At 36.1% G+C, this 21,646-nt stretch overlaps 1 protein-coding gene across 6 annotated transcripts in view; it reads right to left on the bottom strand.

Moving 5' to 3' along the window:
• Positions 1 to 21,646, bottom strand: part of GPC5 (glypican 5) — a 1,584,132-nt gene that overhangs the window by 669,719 nt on the left and 892,767 nt on the right. For 2 of the 6 annotated variants that reach the window (XM_024999871.2, XM_059892045.1), the window contains exon 8: positions 10,215 to 10,245. In XM_024999871.2, coding sequence (XP_024855639.1) covers positions 10,244 to 10,245 — 2 coding nt within the window. In that variant the 3' untranslated portion in view covers positions 10,215 to 10,243. 6 annotated transcript variants of the gene reach the window in all.

Genomic DNA, 21,646 nt, shown 5'->3' with positions numbered 1-21,646 from the left:
CTCATTCTACACCATGGGCCATACAGGACAATTCAAGCAGTCTATGAGAAAGCTCTTAAAGTAAATGCAGCTGTTCCATACCTTTTGATTTTTTTTTTAATGCTACTTCTACTTCCTTATTTCTCTCAAATATTTTAGTTCCTTAAATATCCTAGTTGATTTTAAAACTTGGATTAAAATAAGTAAACTTCTAATCACATATACGAAGGTATAGAAATTAGATATGATTAAATTAATAACAGCTGCTTCCGACTTTGCTTATGTTCTTTTTCCCTACTGCTTTTCTTTGCTAAGTTTAACCTGCTGATTTCAGTATTTCTTGTATCATTCTGAAGATTCAACAGACTTATATTTTACTTATGATCTGTCATGATAAGCAATCTCTATGCCTGCAAACTAGGCCAAACTAAGCTCTCCTGTGGAAAAGAAGATAATTATCTTAACAACAGGACTCAATGGTACCAACTCCTACTTGCTATCCATGAACTTTTATTATTTGGCAATACAAAGTTGATTTTATCTGATGTTATACTGACCAGCTCTTTACACAGCTAAGTTTGGCCATGTGACTGTTTGGGCCAATTAGATGTAAGTAGAAGCATCAGAGGTCAAAGGCCACTTAAAACTGTGCCAGAAGGAATGACCTTTTATTCACTTTCCCACTACTTGGAATGTGGATATGTCCTATATAAGGACTCTTCTACAGAAGTGATTTATGTCACCTCTGTACTGAGCTCCTCCTCACTCAGGACGCCCACATTCTTCTCTGGGTGTGTATCTCCACCCTGCTTCTGAGTTGGATATCCTGCAGGAGTTCTGGCAATAATCTTGGAACCTGCACATTTAGTCATATATTAAGAACAGTATGACAAAAATTCAACTGTGGTCCCTCATAATAAGAGACACCATAATAGTTCCCAACTGTTTAATTTCCACTTGTTTTATATGAGAGAAGTTTTATTCTTTACCCTTCTGTTATTTGGTGTTTTCTTTTGGATGCAGATGAAACTAATCCTAGTTGAAAAATTCAGTACATTTCTAAATTTCTATTTTATATGGTCTTTCCTTGTGATTTATAAGAATGACCATTTCACTTGGGGGGAAAAAAAAAGACGCCACTATAGAGAATTGAAAAATCATTTTGATTACTTTTTAAGTTGATGGAAAAAGACAAAAATCAAAGATATTCAACTCTAGCTTTGTTCTGTTCCTTTTTTAATTATATTCTTTGATGAATTATATATGAATATATAAATAAGAACTACTGATATTTGCTTGTTGGAGAAATAAATATGATTATTGGTTTGATTTTATAAATGAAGAAGTTAAAGTTCCAAAGAATGTTTATGTTTTTCCTGGATTTCATAATTGCCATTTACATGTTCATGGTCACTGACATAATTAATATAACATTTAAACAATTTTAACTACATTGGTCATCGATGAAATATATTCCAAGTTAAAAAAAATTGTATTAAATATTCATGAACTTGATCTATACATTATAAGCATCTTAATCCTATTTGAATTTATAGGTTTTCTAGTGAATTCATCAAATCAGTAGTCTAAGTATCCTAATATTTACAATATATCAATATGAATATTATATTTTCTACTTTAAAAATGCCTTATACACCAGAATCTAAGAAGACAAGCACAGCATCAGATACTTATTGGATTCTTAGATATGACATCATTGTGTATATAAAGTTACTCACTGTTCTTCAGGAGAGATGGATATAAACCCGTATAACCCACCATGAGTGCTATGATAGGTATTTGGAGACTAGCTATACTGGCAATGGTAGAGTGAACCTGTGTTGGCATTAGGAAGAGAGGAAAACTTTAGCTGCATTTTGAAGGGTAAGAACTATGCAGGTAGAAAAGCAAAAGGGAAACTGAGTCAGAAAGAATGCCCTGAACACAAGCATGGAAGCAAATACAAGCCACCTCTGTCACACTGAGGTAGGAGACAGTGGGCCTCAGGGCCAGACACCTGGTATTTGTCAAATGGAGTAAAATTCAAGCTTTGTTCTCACCCAGACACTCCAAGGACAAATCTAGGGGTAAAAGCTGAACTTAGCTAAAACAGAGAGATAAGGTGCCCACTCTTGAGGTCAAGGAAGGCTTTACTGTCTGCACATGCACAGGAAGGCTTCTTGAGTGTCAAGAAGGGAGAGGGCCCCATCCCATAATAAGTGTGGCCATGCATGCATAGGCCACTGTGGTGGGATTCATCGTAGCAAAAAGTTGCAAATGCCTCTTGGGGAGGATCCATGGACTAGCCAGGTGTGAAGAAAGAAGCACGGTGATTGGCCAAGGGTAAAGGAACACCTGGAAAGACTGTCCTATATAAACGATTTACGTCACCTCTATACTGCGCTCCTCCTCACTCAGGATGCTTACACTCTTCTCTGGGTGTGTATCTCTGCCCTGCTTCTGAGTTGATAAACTGTTTCCTGTGTGTGCTCCCATACCTTGTGCTGTGCCTCTAATAATAAACCGTGTGCCTGTTTTTACAGTTTTTGCCTCCTTGAAACATTCTTGCTTTCAAAGAGCAGCAAGGGCCAGGGCCACTTTGCTTTTAGCCTCTAGTCCCTGCTGGTCTAGGACTCTTGGCTTTCATCCAGGTTACATCCCTGGGCAGGAAACTAAGATCTCTATTCAGGACTGCTCACTGTTCTCCCTCCAAGATCAACATTATTTTCCCAATCACAAACGCTGGCCTACCACACTGATAGCACCATCCCCAGAAATTTCCTGACCTCTGAGAGTTCCATTTCAGACGCTCTGCTATTAGATACACCACTTCCTGTATGTCCAGCCTATTGCTCGAGTCATCGTCGTTTCATCAATACCACTTTAACTGCCTTTCAGCTTCACTTTTATTTGCTGGAGCTTTTAGGATTGTAGTTTAACCGATGTTTCATGGCATAATCAAAATAGTTAAGCACATAGCACAAGAATCGCAAAGAAAGTAAAGGACAAAGTAAAATCCTAAATATAGATTTTTATATTTTAAACTATTACCATATTTTATGGATTTAATTATTTTAATTTGGAATTCTAATCTGAAGACCATTTTGGGGAACAGATTTATTTAATTTTCATACATGCTGTATAAACAATTTTTTTTCAAAAAATGAAAATGACCTGCCATATGCCATCATAAAGCAACTCAGGCTTTATATTTTACTACTTTACATTCCATCCTCATGTAGCAGAATCTAGAAAAGTCTGAATATCCAATTATGTCAATCATTCAAAACTCATTTGTACATGCATTCCTTGAATAGATTTTACATATTTCATCAATAGTTTTTTTTTTGGCAAACAATGGTAAGTTGTGGTTGTTTTCATGTATCAAAAGTGATAATGCTAAAGTGGAGAAACCAGCAGTGCGAGTCACCCGAGCTCTTTTGATGAACGTCTCCATAGCATTGCCTATACCATGGAGGAGTGGTGCTCTGCCAGCATCTTTTAATGACCACCTCTATGGACACAGAAGGTGAAGTATTCAGGAAGTCTGCCCAAGACACATGGTGTGAAGACCATTGTCCTCTTGAGGGCTTTAAATATTACTGTCAGCTGTGAGCACCATTTTAAGTTTCATTAGTGGGAATTTCTTTCAAACTTATCTTCATTTATTTGAAGGCTAATGTGAAAATGGGCATATGGTATTCACCTGTATTATGAATGAAACTCTGCCTAAAACCAAATCTATGAACATGGGTACACAGGTGTACACATAAAACGCTGTACATATGCTGCAAACACACATTACACACATGTTAAATTGTTTTCTCTCCAAATTTCATTGGCTGAGCATATCAGTAAATTCCTGTAAATTAAGTGCTTGAGGTTATTCTGTAATTTATAATCCGATTATCGTTTGCCAGAAGAAAGATATATTCATATAGATGAAGAATTAGCTAGCCATTGATCTTTATTACTACATATTTGTAAATTAGGGATCGCTGTTTTGTTTAAAGTATGCAATTATATAAAATATGATTTTGTTAACCAAACCATATTTATCATGTGTTACCCCTGCTAGGAGAGTTATTGTACTAGAACCTAAGGGAGATAAATGGATAACATTTCTACTATGCAAAGTTTCTACTATAAATGTAATTTCTATAGCTCTTAGATAATTTGTTCAAGTTGAATAAGATGTTGACAAAACAGAATTAAAATCACCACCATGGTTGCTTTCATTCAGTTCAGTTCAGCAATTCATGCTGAATTGCTTGCTTTGCTCTGTACTTTCTACATACAGTCATTTCACATTCTGTCACGACCTTAAATATCCTAAAACACTGCATTTGTCCTATCACTATATCCTCCTGAATTTTTTTTTTCATGTTCTGGTACTATGTATACAGACAGGCTCCATCTGCCCAACCCCTTGCTAGTAATCTATAGAAAAAGTAACAAAACTATCAGTATGAACACACAAAATTCTGAGCCAGCTCTGACTTCTGCTCATAGGGACCAAGCAGGGTATTAATACACAAGAGGAAACACAGAAATAATTTAAGAAGCAAGTCTTTGATTGTGGATTGAGAGATACTAAACACAGGTACCCTTCCATTACTCACACCTTTTTGTACTTGCCTCTGTAACACTAGTTTAGAGCAAGCATTATATCTACCAGAATTTAGCCTTCTCACCAAACTTTAAACATTAAGAATTCTGTCATAGTTCTTAGTGGTGAAAGGCTGGATCAGGCAGCTTGAAATGAAATACAATATATATTGAAGTGAATAACATTTCATAGACTGTTTTAAATACTACTGAAGTATTCTATTTTCTATTAAAATATGATTTATACTTGGCTAAAGTATCTAAGAATATGAACAATTTAAATAGTATTACAGAGCAATTATATGTTCAGTTCAGTTGCTCAGTCGTGTCCGACTCTTTGCAACCCCATGAACCGCAGCATGCCAGGCCTCCCTGTCCATCACCAACTCCTGGAGTTTACTCAAACTCATGTTCATCGAGTCGGTGATGCCATCCAGCCATCTCATCCTCTGTTGTCCCTGTCGTCCAAAGGACTCTCAAGAGTCTTCTCCAACACCACACTTCAAAAGCATCAATTCTTCACAGTCCAACTCTCACATCCATACATGACTATTGGAAAAACCATAGCCTAGACAGACCTTTGTTGGCAAAGTAATGTCTCTGCTTTTGAATATGCTATCTACGTTGGTAATAACTTTCCTTCCAAGGAGTAAGCATCTTTTAATTTCATGGCTGCAATCACCATCTGCAGTGATTTTGGAGCCCAAAAAAACTAAAGTCTGACACTGTTTCCACTGTTTGCCCATCTATTTCCCATGAAGCGATGGGACCGGATGCCATGATCTTAGTTTTCTGAATGCTGAGATTTAAGCCAAGTTTTTCACTCTCTTCTTTCACTTTCATCAAGAGACTTTTTAGTTCCTCTTCACTTTCTGCCATAAGGGTGGTGTCATCTGCATATCTGAGGTTATTGATATTTCTCCCAGCAATCTTGATTCCAGCTTGGGCTTCATCCAGCCCAGCCTTTCTCATGATGTACTCTGCATGTAAGTTAAATAAGCAGGGTGACAATATACAGCCTTGATGTACTCCTTTTCCCTATTTGTTGTATATGGTAATGTGAGTCATAGTTCAATTATTAAGTAACTACTCAAATATTTATATTTGCTTGCTCTAAGTCTTAATTTCTTCATAATAGCCATCAAATACCTTCTTCATGGGATTCTCAGAAGTAACAAATAGGTTTTATAGACATACACATATGTGCTGAATATACTCAATGTGTTAATTAACAGCAGCTCTGGAAAACAGTGATCTTTGCTTTCTTTTCAGAATTATTAGATTTATGATAAAGCAAAATTGAGTCACAATATATGACTTAGATAATATATTGTACAGTAACTAATTTTATATGATGTCACACACAATATTTGAGAATATGCTGGTCTTTAATAACCCCATACAAAGCAACCATCATCCTTGTGGGAGAAGCATGATCCAGCATGGCAAAAACAAACTGAAAGAAATTTTCACGTCACATCATCATCACTGAGTGGATTTTACCACACTTCAAAAATCTCCAAGTGGTTAATGAAAAGATTAGAATTAGTGTACAGAATCACTTATAATTAAGATGAATTTAAAAATCAATGCTGAAAACCAGTGCTAAAAAGTCAGAAAATATTACACTGTCTAACCATAAAAAAAAAAAAAACAGAAAAAAATGATATGTTTAAAAATAAAACACGTTTTCATAGTCAGAGACCAGAATTCGAAGACTGACCGCTATACTCTAAATTCACCTCTGGATTGTAAGTTAAGCAGATTGCTTTCACATTTGAATGCTGACCTTCTAATACCAGCTTTTCCAGGAAGGATTAGGAAATTATGGTGAGTTCTTCCACCTCCCTCCAAGTCTCCACTGTGGCAATAACATTGACAAGATGGTTGGTCAAGATTAGGGATGTGGCTCACAGGCAAATGACACGACCTCATCTTTACACATGACTTCCTAACAAGGAACAGACAAGGACAAGCGACCAACATTTTCCCTCTGATCACCACATATTTAGACAATCTCCCACTGACATGAGCAGACAAATTATCCTAATGAATAAATTCAACAGTCACTTATTAGTGATGTCATACAGAACAAAATATTAATACTTTAGAGCTCTTTAGCCAGTTGTGTAGATGGAAAGTGAACAAGGTCACTCTCTCTAGGGGAAGGTTTCTCAACCTCAATGCTATTGACATTTTGGGCAGGATGATCCTGGAACCAGATGAACAATAAAATTGTAAATTGCCAGGAATTTGTTGAAATCTTAGGAAATGCATGGAGTTTTCACAGACTGTGGAATATGGACGCTAGTCCATTTTATTTAAATACCAAATAACTAGTCTATGTTAACTGATAATTGGGTAACATTTAAGACATTTCATGGAGCTGTTTCTCCACATATTTCCTAATTGGGGACAAATGTTCAAGCAAAATGCAGTTAAGCAAAATTCACTATTTTGAAAATCAAAATGACTTCAATCTTATTTTCTGATAGGCTGATTCAAACCAAAATCAATATTGGGGTACTGAGAAGAACTCTGAATACTTTGAATGAACATCTATATAAATCATTTTGCGAACCTTTTGGTCAATAACGAGTGACAGTGAGGTTAAAGTAACAATAGGTCTTGAAGTTCAAATAAACATTAACCGTCAGCTCTTAGGAATGTTGGTAACTATGAAAAACTCCCATCTGCCTGACAAACTGGCAGACTCAAAGTGCATTCTTCTATCTTAACTTTCCTTGACCCTCTGTGCTTCATTCTACACAATTAACTTGACCATTCTTTTTGAAAAAAAAATTTTTTTTACTCTGTAATTCAGGGGTCTTCTTATCCCTCTCACAATTTTCTGTTTTCTTTGATGATTCTTCTCATTGGCCTATCCTAAATTTTAGGCGCCAAAAAAGTCAGATCCTGGGTATTCTATTTTTTATTAAGCATACAAATCTACTCTCAAGGCTTTTAAAACTATAGGTTGTCCAATTTATACCTGCAATCCTGACATCCATTAACTCTACACTCCTGAATCTTACATTCTACTCTAAGATGACTGAGGTAACTAAGATTTACCTTAGTCGAAATCTATAACTCATCTTTTCCTATCACAGCAATCTACCAGACGTTACCACAACTCAGGGGTGAATGCCATCCATGAAACTAGCCAAACTAAAAACGTGAATTCAACACTGATGCCTCTAACCCTCCCCGGCTGTCCCCATTCTATTCATTCTCTGCCATCAGCTTCTAAGGTATGTCTTAGATCCATTAACTTTTGCCCATTTCTGTTGACAACAGTTTAGTTCAAGTTATGGGTCTGAAAAATCTCATGTTTTTCTCTAAATACACCTTTACTTCCTGTACCAACCTCTCAAGGTATTCTATAGTATTTACTCAGAGATCCCCCTCATGTAAGTATCACACCTTGTGAGCTTAATATATGCACATTGTTTGGGGTACTTGCTGTAGCCTTAGGGCTTATGGTCATGTGCTTAATCTTTTTGTGCATGCCACATGGTTCATCTCATAGCTATGAAGCACAAGTCCTAATGAATTTTCAATCTAGTTTGATATATCCCTAAAAGGGATCAATAGCAGTTTAAGTGGGACCAGATACAGATTTGGGATGACTTTTTCTATACCATGAAGTTTATTTTAAACGTGAAAATGTTTTCTAAGAGTACCTTAAAAATTGAGGAAGTTTATTAGGAAAAAAAAAATCAATGAAATCGTGCTATAGCCATTAGGAAAGGGCTATTAAAAAGCTGGGAAAAAACAAAACAGTAAAACCCAAGTCTGATAAATTGGGAGTCTAATTCTGAGCATGTCCATTCAGAGAGAGACAAACATGTTAGAAATGGTTTGCAAGGTGAGGTACAGGCTGATACTGCGGTCACTTAAAAATCAATTAGATGCTGTCTCGAGGGAAACTGGACAGAATATCAAGTGCTGACAGAAAGTCTTCACGAGCTGAGCAGACTTCTGATTTTTCTACTCTTTCCTTGGCTATAATAGCCTGTGTTGTTAGAGCATTTGAGTTCAGAAACTATTTAGTTGCCAAGAGGAAATTGTTTCTTCAGAACCTGGTAGATATGTGGCAGAAAATTCTATGCTGAAACTCAAACGGCTTCCTTAATTTTTTCCCTAATGTGATTAATACTTCTCTACCTTTAGATCAACACAGTGCAGCAACTTCAAAGAAATAGATGCTGGTTCCAGAGACAGATGACAACTTCAAAACTCACTTGTAATTTCTTTTCCCCAGAATGTAAAATGACACATTTCAACACTTTTCAGTAAAATTGCTGTAGTCAGAGACACTCGGAAAAACCGAATGCACTATTTTCAAACCATGTCCCAAAAAGGAGCTATAGTCATTGTTTTTACTCAAAATGCCTTTCAATATACTCCCCTTTTCTATTCCCTGAAATACCATTACTGTGAAAAGTTTCAGCTCTGAAAACTGAGACTGTCATTGTCCAATTTGATAATAAAGTTTATTTTCCAAGATTTTTAAACAAAACATTGTATCTCAATTTTGTTGAAACCTCCGCCTCCAAGTGCACCCATTTCTCTCCATTCTTTCTCTGTGATTAACTTCTATCATCCTTCCCATGGTAAGTCCATGTCTTCAATAAATCACTTGTGACACACAGATTTCTAGTCCCCCAAACTTTTATCTCCTTTTACTGGTTCCTACACCAATAATTCTGGAAGAGAATCAGATTCTGGCAGAAAAACTCTTAAATGGTCTTAAATAAAATAAACATTTGGTATGAAAGATTATGCCTGAATGATAGGGAGTTAATAGTCCTCTAAAGAATAATGTAATGGGCTTGGTTCTTGGCAAAGACATACTAACTTAGTTGTATGGATTTAAGAATATATTCAAAGAAAATAACTATTTTCTCTCTCCAGCTATAGGTATTCCATTTAATCCTCATGCCTGATTAGTATTCATAAAGAGGATTTCTTCTAAGTCTTTTAAAGTTTTCTTTTAAGCCCTTTTAATTTATTTCTGTCTCTACTTTTTCATAGTTTTAAAGACTTTAACTCTGTTTTCCAGAATTATTTTCATTGCAAGAGACAGGGACCAAATTTAAACTAACTAGTTAAAAAAAAGGTAATCTGTTGATTTATGCAGCAGCAAAGCCCAGGGATAGTTGAGGTTCAGGTTTGGCTGGATGTGGACACTCAGATGAAATCAGGAGTTTCTCCCTATTCAGAGTACTGCCATTTTCTTTGTTGACTTTTTTTCTTTCTTCCAAGCAACCTCATTCCAGCATGGCTAATAACTGCCACAGCTTTACAAACCATAAGGAAATGGCAACCCACTTCAGTATTCTCACCTGGAAAACTCCATGGACAGAAGAGCTTTGGTGGGCTACATTCTACGGGGTCGCAATGAGTCAGACACAACTGAACAACTAACACTTTCACTACAAACCAAAAACTCAGCTAAAATGGATAAAGAAATCCTCTTTTAGCTTAGTCCAGTAATAATTCCAGGATACTGGTCTGGCTTGGGTCACTAGCCTGCCCCTCAAATGATCACATTGGCTAGAGGAATAAAATGCTTGAATGTGGCTTACTCTCCTTCTAAGAGACAGGAATAAGATTATTCTTACCTGTAACACATGGGTTCAAAGAAGGTGGTTCCTGAAACAAAATTTGAATGTTACTATCAGATAAAGGCAGAACATTTTCTGGACAGTGGGAACAATATTCGATTCCTAATATACCATTAGTTATAATCTGAATAAACACACCCCCAATACATACATTGAAGTCCTAACCCCCAAAGTGACTATTTTGGAAATGAAGCCTTTAAGGAGAAGGAGAAAACTAAGGTTCTCTTTCTTTAAGGAGAAAACTAAGGTTAAATGAGGTCATAGAGTGGGGTTCTAACCCAATAGGACTGGTGTCCTTATGGGAAGAGATGCATCCTGGAAGTATGTGCACAGTGAAAAGGTCACATGAGGACATAACAAGAAGGCTCAGACCTCAGAGAGAGACCTTAGAAGAATCTGATCTTTAGCACCTGGATCTTGGTATTCCAGCCTACAGAACTGAGAACTTCTGTTATTTAATCCACCCAGTGTATGACTGTTATGGTAACCTGAGAAATAATATACTGTGTTAAACACAATTGATAATTATTGAAGCTTGGAAAACGGGGAGAGAATCCAGGATTACATTTGAGTCAGATAAGAATTTGGGGACAATTCAAGCTTCTTTCAACTTCAAAGTATAGAAATAAATTCTATTCAAGGCCAGTGTTAAATATTGGCTAATGGCTTTAGTTGTCAATCTATATGAAACTAGGGACAATTACACGAGTGAGTATTTGTTTATAGACATAACTGGAAATAATTTTTTAAAAAAGCAAAATCCCAGGACATTGTTGATCTTTTCTTTGCAAAGCTGAGATAAAGTGTTCAGAGTTTTCAGTCTATTTACAGAAATGCTTTTATATCATATCTTTTGAATAATTTTGATATCAAGTAACTATAACCTACACTATCAGTATCAATTTTTCCCTTTTTTAGCATAGTTTTGCTGCATCACTGAGACTATGTCAAGCAGGTGCCCTGTCATCGGTGTGATGAAGGTTTTTAACGGTATAGCTATTCACTGAATGATTTTATGTCAGAAAGTGTTGGTGCTCTTTTACTGCCAAGATTGTTGAATGAAATTACAGACCTAAATAAATGGAAAGACATTAGCGTTTATGAATCAGAAGACTTAATATTGCTAATATGGCAATATTTCCCAAGTTAATATACAGATTCAACAAATTCCTATCAAAATGTTAACTAGTTTCTTTGTAAAATTTGCCAAGGTAATCCTGAAAATTGTATGTACATTCAAGGAACTCAGAAAAGTCAAAACAATCTTGAAAGAACAAATGTTGGAAAACTCATTTCTCTATCTCAAAGTTAAAAAGCTACAGTAATTAGGATAATATGGTTGAGCATATAATCTCACATATATGATCAATAGATTCTGTAGTTGTAAATATTATTCAAGAAGATACTTCTAAAAAATGGTACAGTGACAACTGAATATTCATATGCAAAGAGAATGAAACTGAATACCTACCTACCATATGCAAAAATTTACTCAAAATGAATCAAACACCTAAATGAAAGAGCTAAAACAATGAGACTTAGAATAAAAAAGAAACACAGGTGTCAGTCTCAGTTTCTTTACTATGAAACTGTAAACACAAGGAACAAGAGATAGACAAAAGCAAAGTGGACATGAAAATGAGAAACTTTGTGCTTCAAAAAATAAGAAACTAAAAGAACCTAGACAATGTGAGAGAACTTTTGCTAATCCTGTAGCTAGAAATGGAGTTAGTTATATTCAGAATATACAAAAACTTTTATAATTCAATAAGAAAAACAGTAATAATTCATTTTAAAATGGACAGAAAATTTGAGAAGACATTTCTTCAAAAAAGACCACCACTAGTACTCAGGGAAATGCCAATCCAAACCACATGAGATCACTTCACCCTCACTGGGACGGCTACAAAAAGAAAAACAGAAAAGGATTGATAAAAACTTGGATAAGCTGGGATCTTTATACACTACTCAGGAGTGTAAAACAGTATAGCTGCTTTGGAAAAGAGAATGGGAGTACATCAAAATGTTATCATATTGCCTAGAGTTCTTTTTCTTTTTTTCTTTAAATTTTATTTTATTTTTAAACTTTACAATATTGTGTTGGTTTTGCCAAATATCGAAATGAATCCACCACAGGTATACATGTGTTCCCCATCCTGAACCCTCCTCCCTCCTCCCTCCCCACACCATCCCTCTGGGTCGTCCCAGTGCACCAGCCCCAAGCATCCAGTATCGTGCATCGAACCTGGACTGGCGACTCGTTTCATATATGATATTATACATATTTCAATGCCATTCTCCCAAATCATCCCCCCCTCTCCCTCTCCCAGAGTCCAAAAGACTGTTCTGTACATCAGTGTCTCTTTTGCTGTCTCATATACAGGGTTATTGTTACCATCTTTCTAAATTCCATATATATGCGTTAGTATACTGTATTGGTGTTTTTCTTTCTGGCTTACTTCACTCTGTATAATAGGCTCCAGTTTCATCCACCTCATTAGAACTGATTCAAATGTATTCTTTTTAATGGCTTAGTAATACTCCATTGTGTATATGTACCACAGCTTTCTTATCCATTCATCTGCTGATGGACATCTAGGTTGCTTCCATGTCCTGGCTATTATAAACGGTGCTGTGATGAACATTGGGGTATTCGTGTCTCTTTCAATTCTGGTTTCCTCAGTGTGTATGCCCAGCCTAGAGTTCTATTCTTGGTTATATACCAAAGAAAATGGAAAACTGCTCACACAAAACTTGATTATTCATAGGAACGTTATTCATAATAGAGAAGATGGTAGCAATCCAAATGTCCAATGGCTTGTGAATGGATAAACAAAATGGTATATCCATACAACAGAATATTCTTCAGCCAAAAAAGTGAAGTTACACTATCCCATGACTCTCTCTTATGTATTATGCATGATGTATCTACAACATGGATGAACCTTAAAAACACTATTCTAAGTGAAAGAAGCCAATCATAAAAACCATATATGATATGATTTCTTTTATAGAAATGTCCAGAATGGGCAAACCTATATAGACAGAAAAGTTAATTAGCTGTTGCCTAGATCTGGGGATAGATGTCGATGGGTATGTGGTTTCTTTTTAGGGTGAGGACAATATTCTAAAATTGACTGTGGTAACAGTTATACAGCTTTGTATACACCAAAAATCCACTGAATTTTATACTGTAAATAGATCATGTGTGAACTGTATCTCAAAAGATCTTATAATAGTTAATAGCATTTTAAAATATACTCAAAAGTAAATACAGATTACAGGTATGTACAACATACACACACTTAGAAGGGACAGTCATATGATCATGATTTTTTATTAATTCTCATGCAGTAAAGTCGAAGAAACAAAGTCCTTCATTTGCATAGAATTCTTATTAACAAAAAGATAAGGCAAAAACTCAAGTATGCAGCAATGTCATCTTAGCTCATTGAAAGCTCAGGATGAGTCTTCAGAACATGTCAGTTCCCCCAGGTTAATCCCTCAAGATAAGATGTATGTTATGTTTCCATGAATACTACCACAAGGAATCAGAGCAGAAAATGTATTGAAATCATACACTAAGATGTTTATATAATTATGACTATATAAGAAGATGCACAAGATGGCAACTACAAAGAGGACAAGGTCAGCAACTTGATAACGTGAGGGAGGAAATAGTAAATACAAGTAATCAAGACAAGAAAAAATGTTGATTGTGAGGAACAGAGACTTGCTGAACATCCTAGGTAATCTGGCTTTACCACTGCGAACTTTGTGCTAAGATTACTGTAAACACTTGATATCACTAACTTACACTTGAAAAAAGATACATGTCCATAGTTTGTTAATTTAGTTGTAATTATAGGCATTTAGTTAAAACTTAATAGAAAATGACTAAGTCTCAAAGAACATGAAAAGAACAATTTTTAAAAATTTAAGTAGGAACCACTGATTTAAATCCATGAAATGATTTTTAAATATTCATATCAAAATAGCATTCAATTACTAAAACAGTAAGACTGAAATGCTAATTCAGAGAGGTAAATTCAGTTTCAATTCCATAATTTCATCTCCATTCAACACATTTCAATATGTTTCTATTCCTACATGTAATACCTACTTCATGATATTATATTTTATAGACAGTCATACAAGGTAAGTTATTAGATTTACATAGGCTTATGTCATTTACTGTGAAATGATAGTGTTACTAAATTCCACTTTAACATTTCTTTTTTATACATTTCACATTAAATCTATAGAAGCCCTTTTATCATTAAATCTGATTTTTTGAAATTCTGATCTAAAATAGTTGATTATATTTAAGCATAGTATAAGCATTCTTAAGAAATACTAATATTATGTTTCAAAATGGAACATTTTAAGTAAATCCTATTAAATTATTAATTTTATAATATTATAACAGATTATCAATGTTGCCTTATTTTATAAGAGGTCGGACAGGGGGACAGACTTCTATTATAGAGGAAGAAGAAATGTTCATCCATCTGAATGATTAGAAAAAAAGAAGTCTAAATTATTTTATCAACATGTCTCAAAAGAATTTTCCAATTTTAAAACCAGTTTCAGTAACATCTTAAGCTTTAGTACAACTAAAAATGCCAGTAACTATTTATGGCAATTATAAGAAAACAGAAAAAATGATGAGTGAAAGAAAAAAAGTTTAAAAAGCAGCAAAATAGTACAGCTATTGGTAATAATCAATGGATATCATCCTATTTGTGTTGAATTGGAGATTTCAATTAGGATCATTTTTTTTTAAACAGAAGTATTTATTTTTTAAAAGAAGATAATTGCTTTACAGTATTTTGTTGTTTTCTGTCAAACCTCAACGTGAATCAGCCATAGTTATACATATATCCCCTCCCTTTTGAACCTCCCTCCTATCTCCCTCCCCAGCCCTCTAGGTTGATACAGAACATACAGCAAATTCCCACTGGCTATCTATTTTACATACGGTAATGTAAATTTCCACATTATTCTCATCATACATCTCACCCTTTCACCCTCTCCTCCCCTCTCCCCATCATAAGTCTATTCTCTATGTCTGTTTCTCCACTGATGCCCTCCAAATAAATTCTTCAGTACCATTTTTCTAGATTCTGTATATATGCATTAGAATACAATATTTATTATTCTCTATCTGACTTACTCTACTCTGGATAATAGGCTCTAGGTTCATCCACCTCATTAGAACTGACTTAAATGTGTTCCTTTATATAGATGAGTAATATTCCATTGTTTATATGTACCATAACTTTATCCATTCATCTGTTGATGGACATCTAGGTTGCTTTCATGCTTTATCTATTGTAAATAGCACTGCAATGAACAATGGGATACATGTGTCTTTTTCAATTGTGGCTTCCTCAGGGTATATGCCTACGAGTGGGATTGCTGGGTCATATGTGGTTTTATTCCTAGTTTTTTTTTAATTTATTTATTTATTTTAATTGGAGGCTAATCACTATTATAGGATCACTATTAAATAAAGTCTTCTTTCCTAGGTGTGTTAAGATGTTCCTCTCAGTTCGCTAAGTTAAGCAGCCCATCATTTTTGACAGAAAAAAAAATTGGGCCACTGCACTTAATCAAATAGCAGTCTATTTAAATGTACAAAATTCAACTTATCTAGCAACTACAGAAGGAATGGGCAGAAGAATGATGTATGTAGAATATAGATAAAATATTGAAGACATAAAATGTATAAATACATGGTTTTTATATAGGCAATCAAGTAAGTGAAATGGTATTTAATATTTAAATAAGTGAAAATTCAGGGTATAAAGAACAATTCTACTTATCAGGAGTATCTTAAGAAAATATATATTAGAGAGCCAACAGCAGACTACAGCCAATCCAAGAGTACTTGAGGAAAATAAAAATTTTCCTATTTTAACATGTACTAAAAGACGTCATTTCTTGATTAAAAAATTGATAGAAACAAGCCTTTGAGTAAATTAAATGGTGACTTTTATTTACGAGTATGAAGCCTATGAAAAAAGGTAGCAGTGGCCATAGGACTGGAAAAGGTCAGTTTTCATTCCAATCCCAAAAAAAGGCAATGTCAAAGAATGCTCAAACTACCGCACAATTGCACTCATCTCACATGCTAGTAAAGTAATGCTCAAGCAATACGTGAACCGTGAACTTCCTGATGTTCAAGCTGGTTTTAGAAAAGGCAGAGGAACCAGATATCAAATTGCCAACATCCGCTGGATCACAGAAAAAGCAAAAGAGTTCCAGATAAACATCTATTTCTGCTTTATTGACTACGCCAAAGCCTTTGACTATGTGGATCACAATAAACTGTGGAAAATTCTGAAAGAGATGGGAATACCAGACCACCTGACCTGCCTCTTAAGAAATTTGTATGCAGGTCAGGAAGCAACAGTTGGAACTGGACATGGAACAACAGACTGGTTCCAAATAGGAAAAGGAGTACGTCAAGGCTGTATATTGTCACCCTGCTTATTTAACTTGTATGCAGAGCACATCATGAGAAACGCTGGACTGGAAGAAGCACAAGCTGGAATCAAATTTGCTGGGAGAAATATCAATAACCTCAGATATGCAGACGACACCACCCTTATGGCAGAAAGTGAAGAGGAACTGAAAAGCCTCTTGATGAAAGTGAAAGTGGAGAGTGAAAAAGTTGGCTTAAAGCTCAGCATTCAGAAAACTAAGATCATGGCATCAAGTCCCATCACTTCATGGGAAATAGATGGGGAAACAGTGGAAACAGTGTCAGTTTATTTTGGGGGGGCTCCAAAATCACTGCAGATGGTGACTGCAGCCATGAAATTAAAAGATGCGTACTCCTTGGAAGGAAAGTTATGACCAACCTAGATAGCATATTCAAAAGCAGAGACATTACTTTGCCAACAAAGGTCCGTCTAGTCAAGGCGATGGTTTTTCCTGTGGTCATGTATGGATGTGAGAGTTGGACTGTGAAGAAGGCTGAGCGCCAAAGAATTGATGCTTTTGAACTGTGGTGTTGGAGAAGACTCTTGAGAGTCCCTTGGACTGCAAGGAGATCCAACCAGTCCATTCTGAAGATCAGCCCTGGGATTTCTTTGGAAGGAAGGATGCTAAAGCTGAAACTCCAGTACTTTGGCCACCTCATGCAAAGAGTTGACTCATTGGAAAAGACTCTGATGCTGGGAGGGATTGGGGGGGCAGAAGGAGAAGGGGACGACAGAGGATGAGATGGCTGGATGGCATCACCGACTCGATGGACGAGTCTGAGTGAACTCCGGGAGTTGGTGATGGACAGGGAGGCCTGGCGTGCTGCGATTCATGGGGTCACAAAGAGTCGGACACGACTGAGCGACTGAACTGAACTGAACCATTTCTTTGCCCTAAACCAACTTTCTTTGATTAAGTTAATGCAAATAGAGGGTTAACCTCCTCTAAAATTATAAATTACAGTTAAAGGCTTTCCTGTTTGTTAGACACTCAAGTCATGTCCAACTCTGTAGCCTGCCAGGCTCCTCTATACATGAAATCCTCCAGGTAAGAATACTGGAGTGTGTAGCCATTTCCTCCTCCAGGCAATCTTCCTGACCCAGGGATTGAACCCAGGTCTCCTGCACTGCAAGCAGATTTTTTAAGGTCTGAGCCACCAGGTAAACCCTCAAGGTTTTCTTAGGTACTTAAAATTTTAATATTCCCCTTCCTCTGCTCCCTGACTTTCAGATTTATATCTTTCTACCGGGCTATATCCCTTCTCCAGTACATCTTCCCTACCCATTCTAGTATTCTTGGGCTTAGCCTGTGGCTCAGCTGGTAAAGAATTCGCCTGCAATGTGGGAGATCTGGGTTGGGAAGAACCCCTGGAGAAGGGAAAGGCTACCCACTCCAGTATTCTGGCCTGGAGAATGTCATGGACTGTATAGTCCATGGGGTCACAAAGGGTTGGACACAACTGAATGCCTTTCACTTCACTCACCAGGCTGTATAGCACAAAACTGTTGATATTGTTTTTTATATATTGCTCCAATTTAAAAATACAGACTAGATTCTCTGCCAATCTGTAAATGATCCAAATTCAGCCTCAGATGAACAAATATTTACATTGTTGTCTCAACAACGATTCATTTGCTTCCTCTTTCAGTGTGAATTGCTCAAAACTGTAGTAAGATACCAGTGTCTTTTTAAGGGCTACAAAATTTGCTTTCTGCAGTAAAACTGGTACTTGACGATAGAAATGATTTTCAACTCCTCCCTATGCATCCAATTTTGTATACAAATTGGTTGCTTAAAGGCAGATTCACCATTTATCTGCTTTTTTTAATTTTATTTTATTTTAAAACTTTACATAATTGTATTATTTTTGCCAAATCCCTTTCTGATATGGTACCAAAGACATTGTTCTTCCTTAACCCTGAAATGAGATGACGATCAAGCATTTAAGTGTAAAAGCATTTTGTAGCCATAGTGGCAACAAAGAAATAATCTAAAGACAGACCAAAAGATTGCATGGCAGCTACAAAAGAGTGGCTGACATTTAGATATGATAGAAATGCTCAATTTAGCTCAAGCAATTCTTAAAAGAGTACCATTCATATTTACTAAGAAGTTCTCCAGGTCAAGTTGAAGATTTTGTTGAAAAAAAATTCAATACTCTTGCCTGAAAGGTCAAAAAAAATGTATAAGTTTTGATAACTGCTTCAATTGCACATTTAGCATAGTTTGTTTAGATAAGAAAAGAACCATTCTACAAATTATATTTAATAGGAGGAAAGCTTAGATTAAAGCCACCGACTACGAGAAACTTCTACCTCAGAAATGTTTTTTTATACCTAAAATCTTTGCTGTATTTCAGGCTATAAGTCCATGACAAATTCTCTAAGTTTGGTAACTTCCTACCCATTTTAAGGTCTTATTTTAGAAATGTAGATTATAGCTTTCAAAATAAGAATTTCTATCAAGAAAGAATATAAGATGGGTCTATTGTACTCCTGAGTTTCCATTAGTGAATGGTGATAGATTCTATTCACCAGACACATGAGAAATATTGCTGACCCCAGTCAGCTTTAGTTGAACATTTGACAGTCTTTTACTCAACTTTAAGGATGTAGAAATGCTATATCATTTAAGACAGGAGCCATGAAAATAACCTTGCAATATTACTGCTAGCTTGTCTCCGTATTAAAATAAAATTATTTGACTTACTAAGTAGAACTTAACTATCAGCATTAGTCCCCACACAATGAGAAATGGAATGTTGCCTGCCATGTCAGTAAACAAAGGATCTCAGAGTTATCAGTGATTGCAGCCACTGCTGGCAGTGAGCTGGTGAGCTGATGAACCCTGGGGTAATTCAGGAAGGAAAAAAATACCTGCCATCTAGCAGCCAGATTGCACTGCAGCCAATCCCAATGGTGAGTTCCAAGGAAACTCTGGATGTGAAAACGCAGGACACTGGCCCCAGACAGCTGACGTGTGTGTCAAAGAAAGTATTTCAGTGAGCCCAGATCTTTGCATCGTCCCTTATGCAGAAAAGCACTAAATGTCTTAACTTGGGATATCCGCTGCTGCTACTGCTGCTAAGTCGCTTCAGTCGTGTCCGACTCTGTGCGACCCCATAGATGGCAGCCCACCAGGATCCCCCATCCCTGGTATTCTCCAGGCAAGAACACTGGAGTGGGTTGCCATTTCCTTCTCCAATGCATGAAAGTGAAAAGGGAAAGTGAAGTCGCTCAGTCATGTCCAACTCTTCGCAACCCCATGGACTGCAGCCTACCAGGCTCCTCCATCCATGGGATTTTCCAGGCAAGAGTACTGGAGTGGGGTGCCATCGCCTTCTCCTGGGATATCTAGTTTTATTTAAATAATGTTTTGATATTCAGACTATCTTCCCTTTATTGCAAATCCTTATGTATCCTGGATCCCACCTTGCCTCTTCAGAGCAGTTCTCTCAGGGTTACTTGAGTTACTTGAGATGCTGTCTCCCAGGCTTAAAGTCTTAAAAATTTCTGCCAAACAAAACGTAACTCTGAACTTCTAAGTCGTGAATATTTTTTAAGTCAACACACATTGTTTTCTACTTTTACACATTTTTGGAAAATTTGATTGTATGGACATGCCAACACAACCACTGCAACATATCAGACTAGATGGAAAGCATGATTTATTTTTCTTTCTACAATTAAGAAAAGTATCAAAAGGAAGCAAGACTGTGGTATCAGTCTATCAAAATAGTTCATAATCATAAGATATTATGTGAAGTTTCATTCATCCCATTGAGAACAAGGAGTTCACTCTTAGAGAACTTCTATCTAGCATTTACGTTTTTCTTCAAGTAACCTCTAAAAGTATATATAGTTGGATCTATGTACTTCCACAGGTAGGTAAAAATTAGACTAAGCTAGCTTAATTTTAATCCTTTTTACCTCTTGATGATAAAGTTAAATTCATCTCAGGGGGAATTAAAGCACCCTACTTTGTGAGGAATGCTTTAGGGATTTCTGCATCTATTAATGGACCGACAGGTGTTCTCCAAACAATTAGGACTAATTAGCATTTTTGTTGACTAGATTGAAAAGGGAGCTCTGGAAGAAACACTTAATGGCCAAATAAATGATTATTTCACCCTTGGAATTTTCTTTGCCAGTGAAGAGGTAAAATGTACTGTGGAGAAGTCTGGAAAAGGGAAATTTGCTTTACTCCATGATTATTGTCATGAGTTAACTTCCTTTAAGAGATCAAAAAAAAAATTGTTATAATTCAAACTAGATTTCCAATTACAATGGCTACCAGATACAACTGTTGGATCATTTACATAGTTTGTGGTGGTTTCGTAGCTAAGTTGTCTGACTCCTATGACCCCATGGACTGGAATCCACCAGGTTCCTCTGTTCGTGGCATTTCCCAGGCAAGAGTACTGGAGTGGGCTGCCATTTCCTCCACCAGGGGTACTTCCTGACCCAGAGATCGAACACATGTTTACTATGTCTCCTGCATTGCAGGCAGATTCTTTATCCACTGAGCTATCATGGAAGCCCCCTTACATAATTTACCTCTTAACATTAGATAAGTCTTATAATTTTGGTACTAATATTACCATATTAGCCCTTAAAAATTGATATTTGAAGAGGATATTTAACATACCCAAAATTATAAAAACAACAAACTTCAATCCTTGGCTAATCCACTGTAAATGGCTTTTGTTTTCCCATGACACCTTGCCACCTCTCCATCTATCCTTTATTTTCTAAGGACATCTCATATTGAGGTTTTTATTTTTGAAACTGGGAAAACCATGATGAATTATATGGTCATTAGTTATGGGTTTGTAATTTTATAGAAATTTTATAAAAAATCCACTTTATATCTCCTCTATTAATCAGCATAATTTTGAGAATTTACTGCAAATCAATCATTCAACCAGACTCTGAAAA

The sequence above is a fragment of the Bos taurus genome, chromosome 12 (assembly GCF_002263795.3).
Source record: "Bos taurus isolate L1 Dominette 01449 registration number 42190680 breed Hereford chromosome 12, ARS-UCD2.0, whole genome shotgun sequence".
In the NCBI taxonomy this organism is placed as follows: domain Eukaryota; kingdom Metazoa; phylum Chordata; class Mammalia; order Artiodactyla; family Bovidae; genus Bos; species Bos taurus.
Note: the sequence above shows the minus strand (reverse complement) of the source record. Positions and strands in the feature narration are given on the sequence as shown.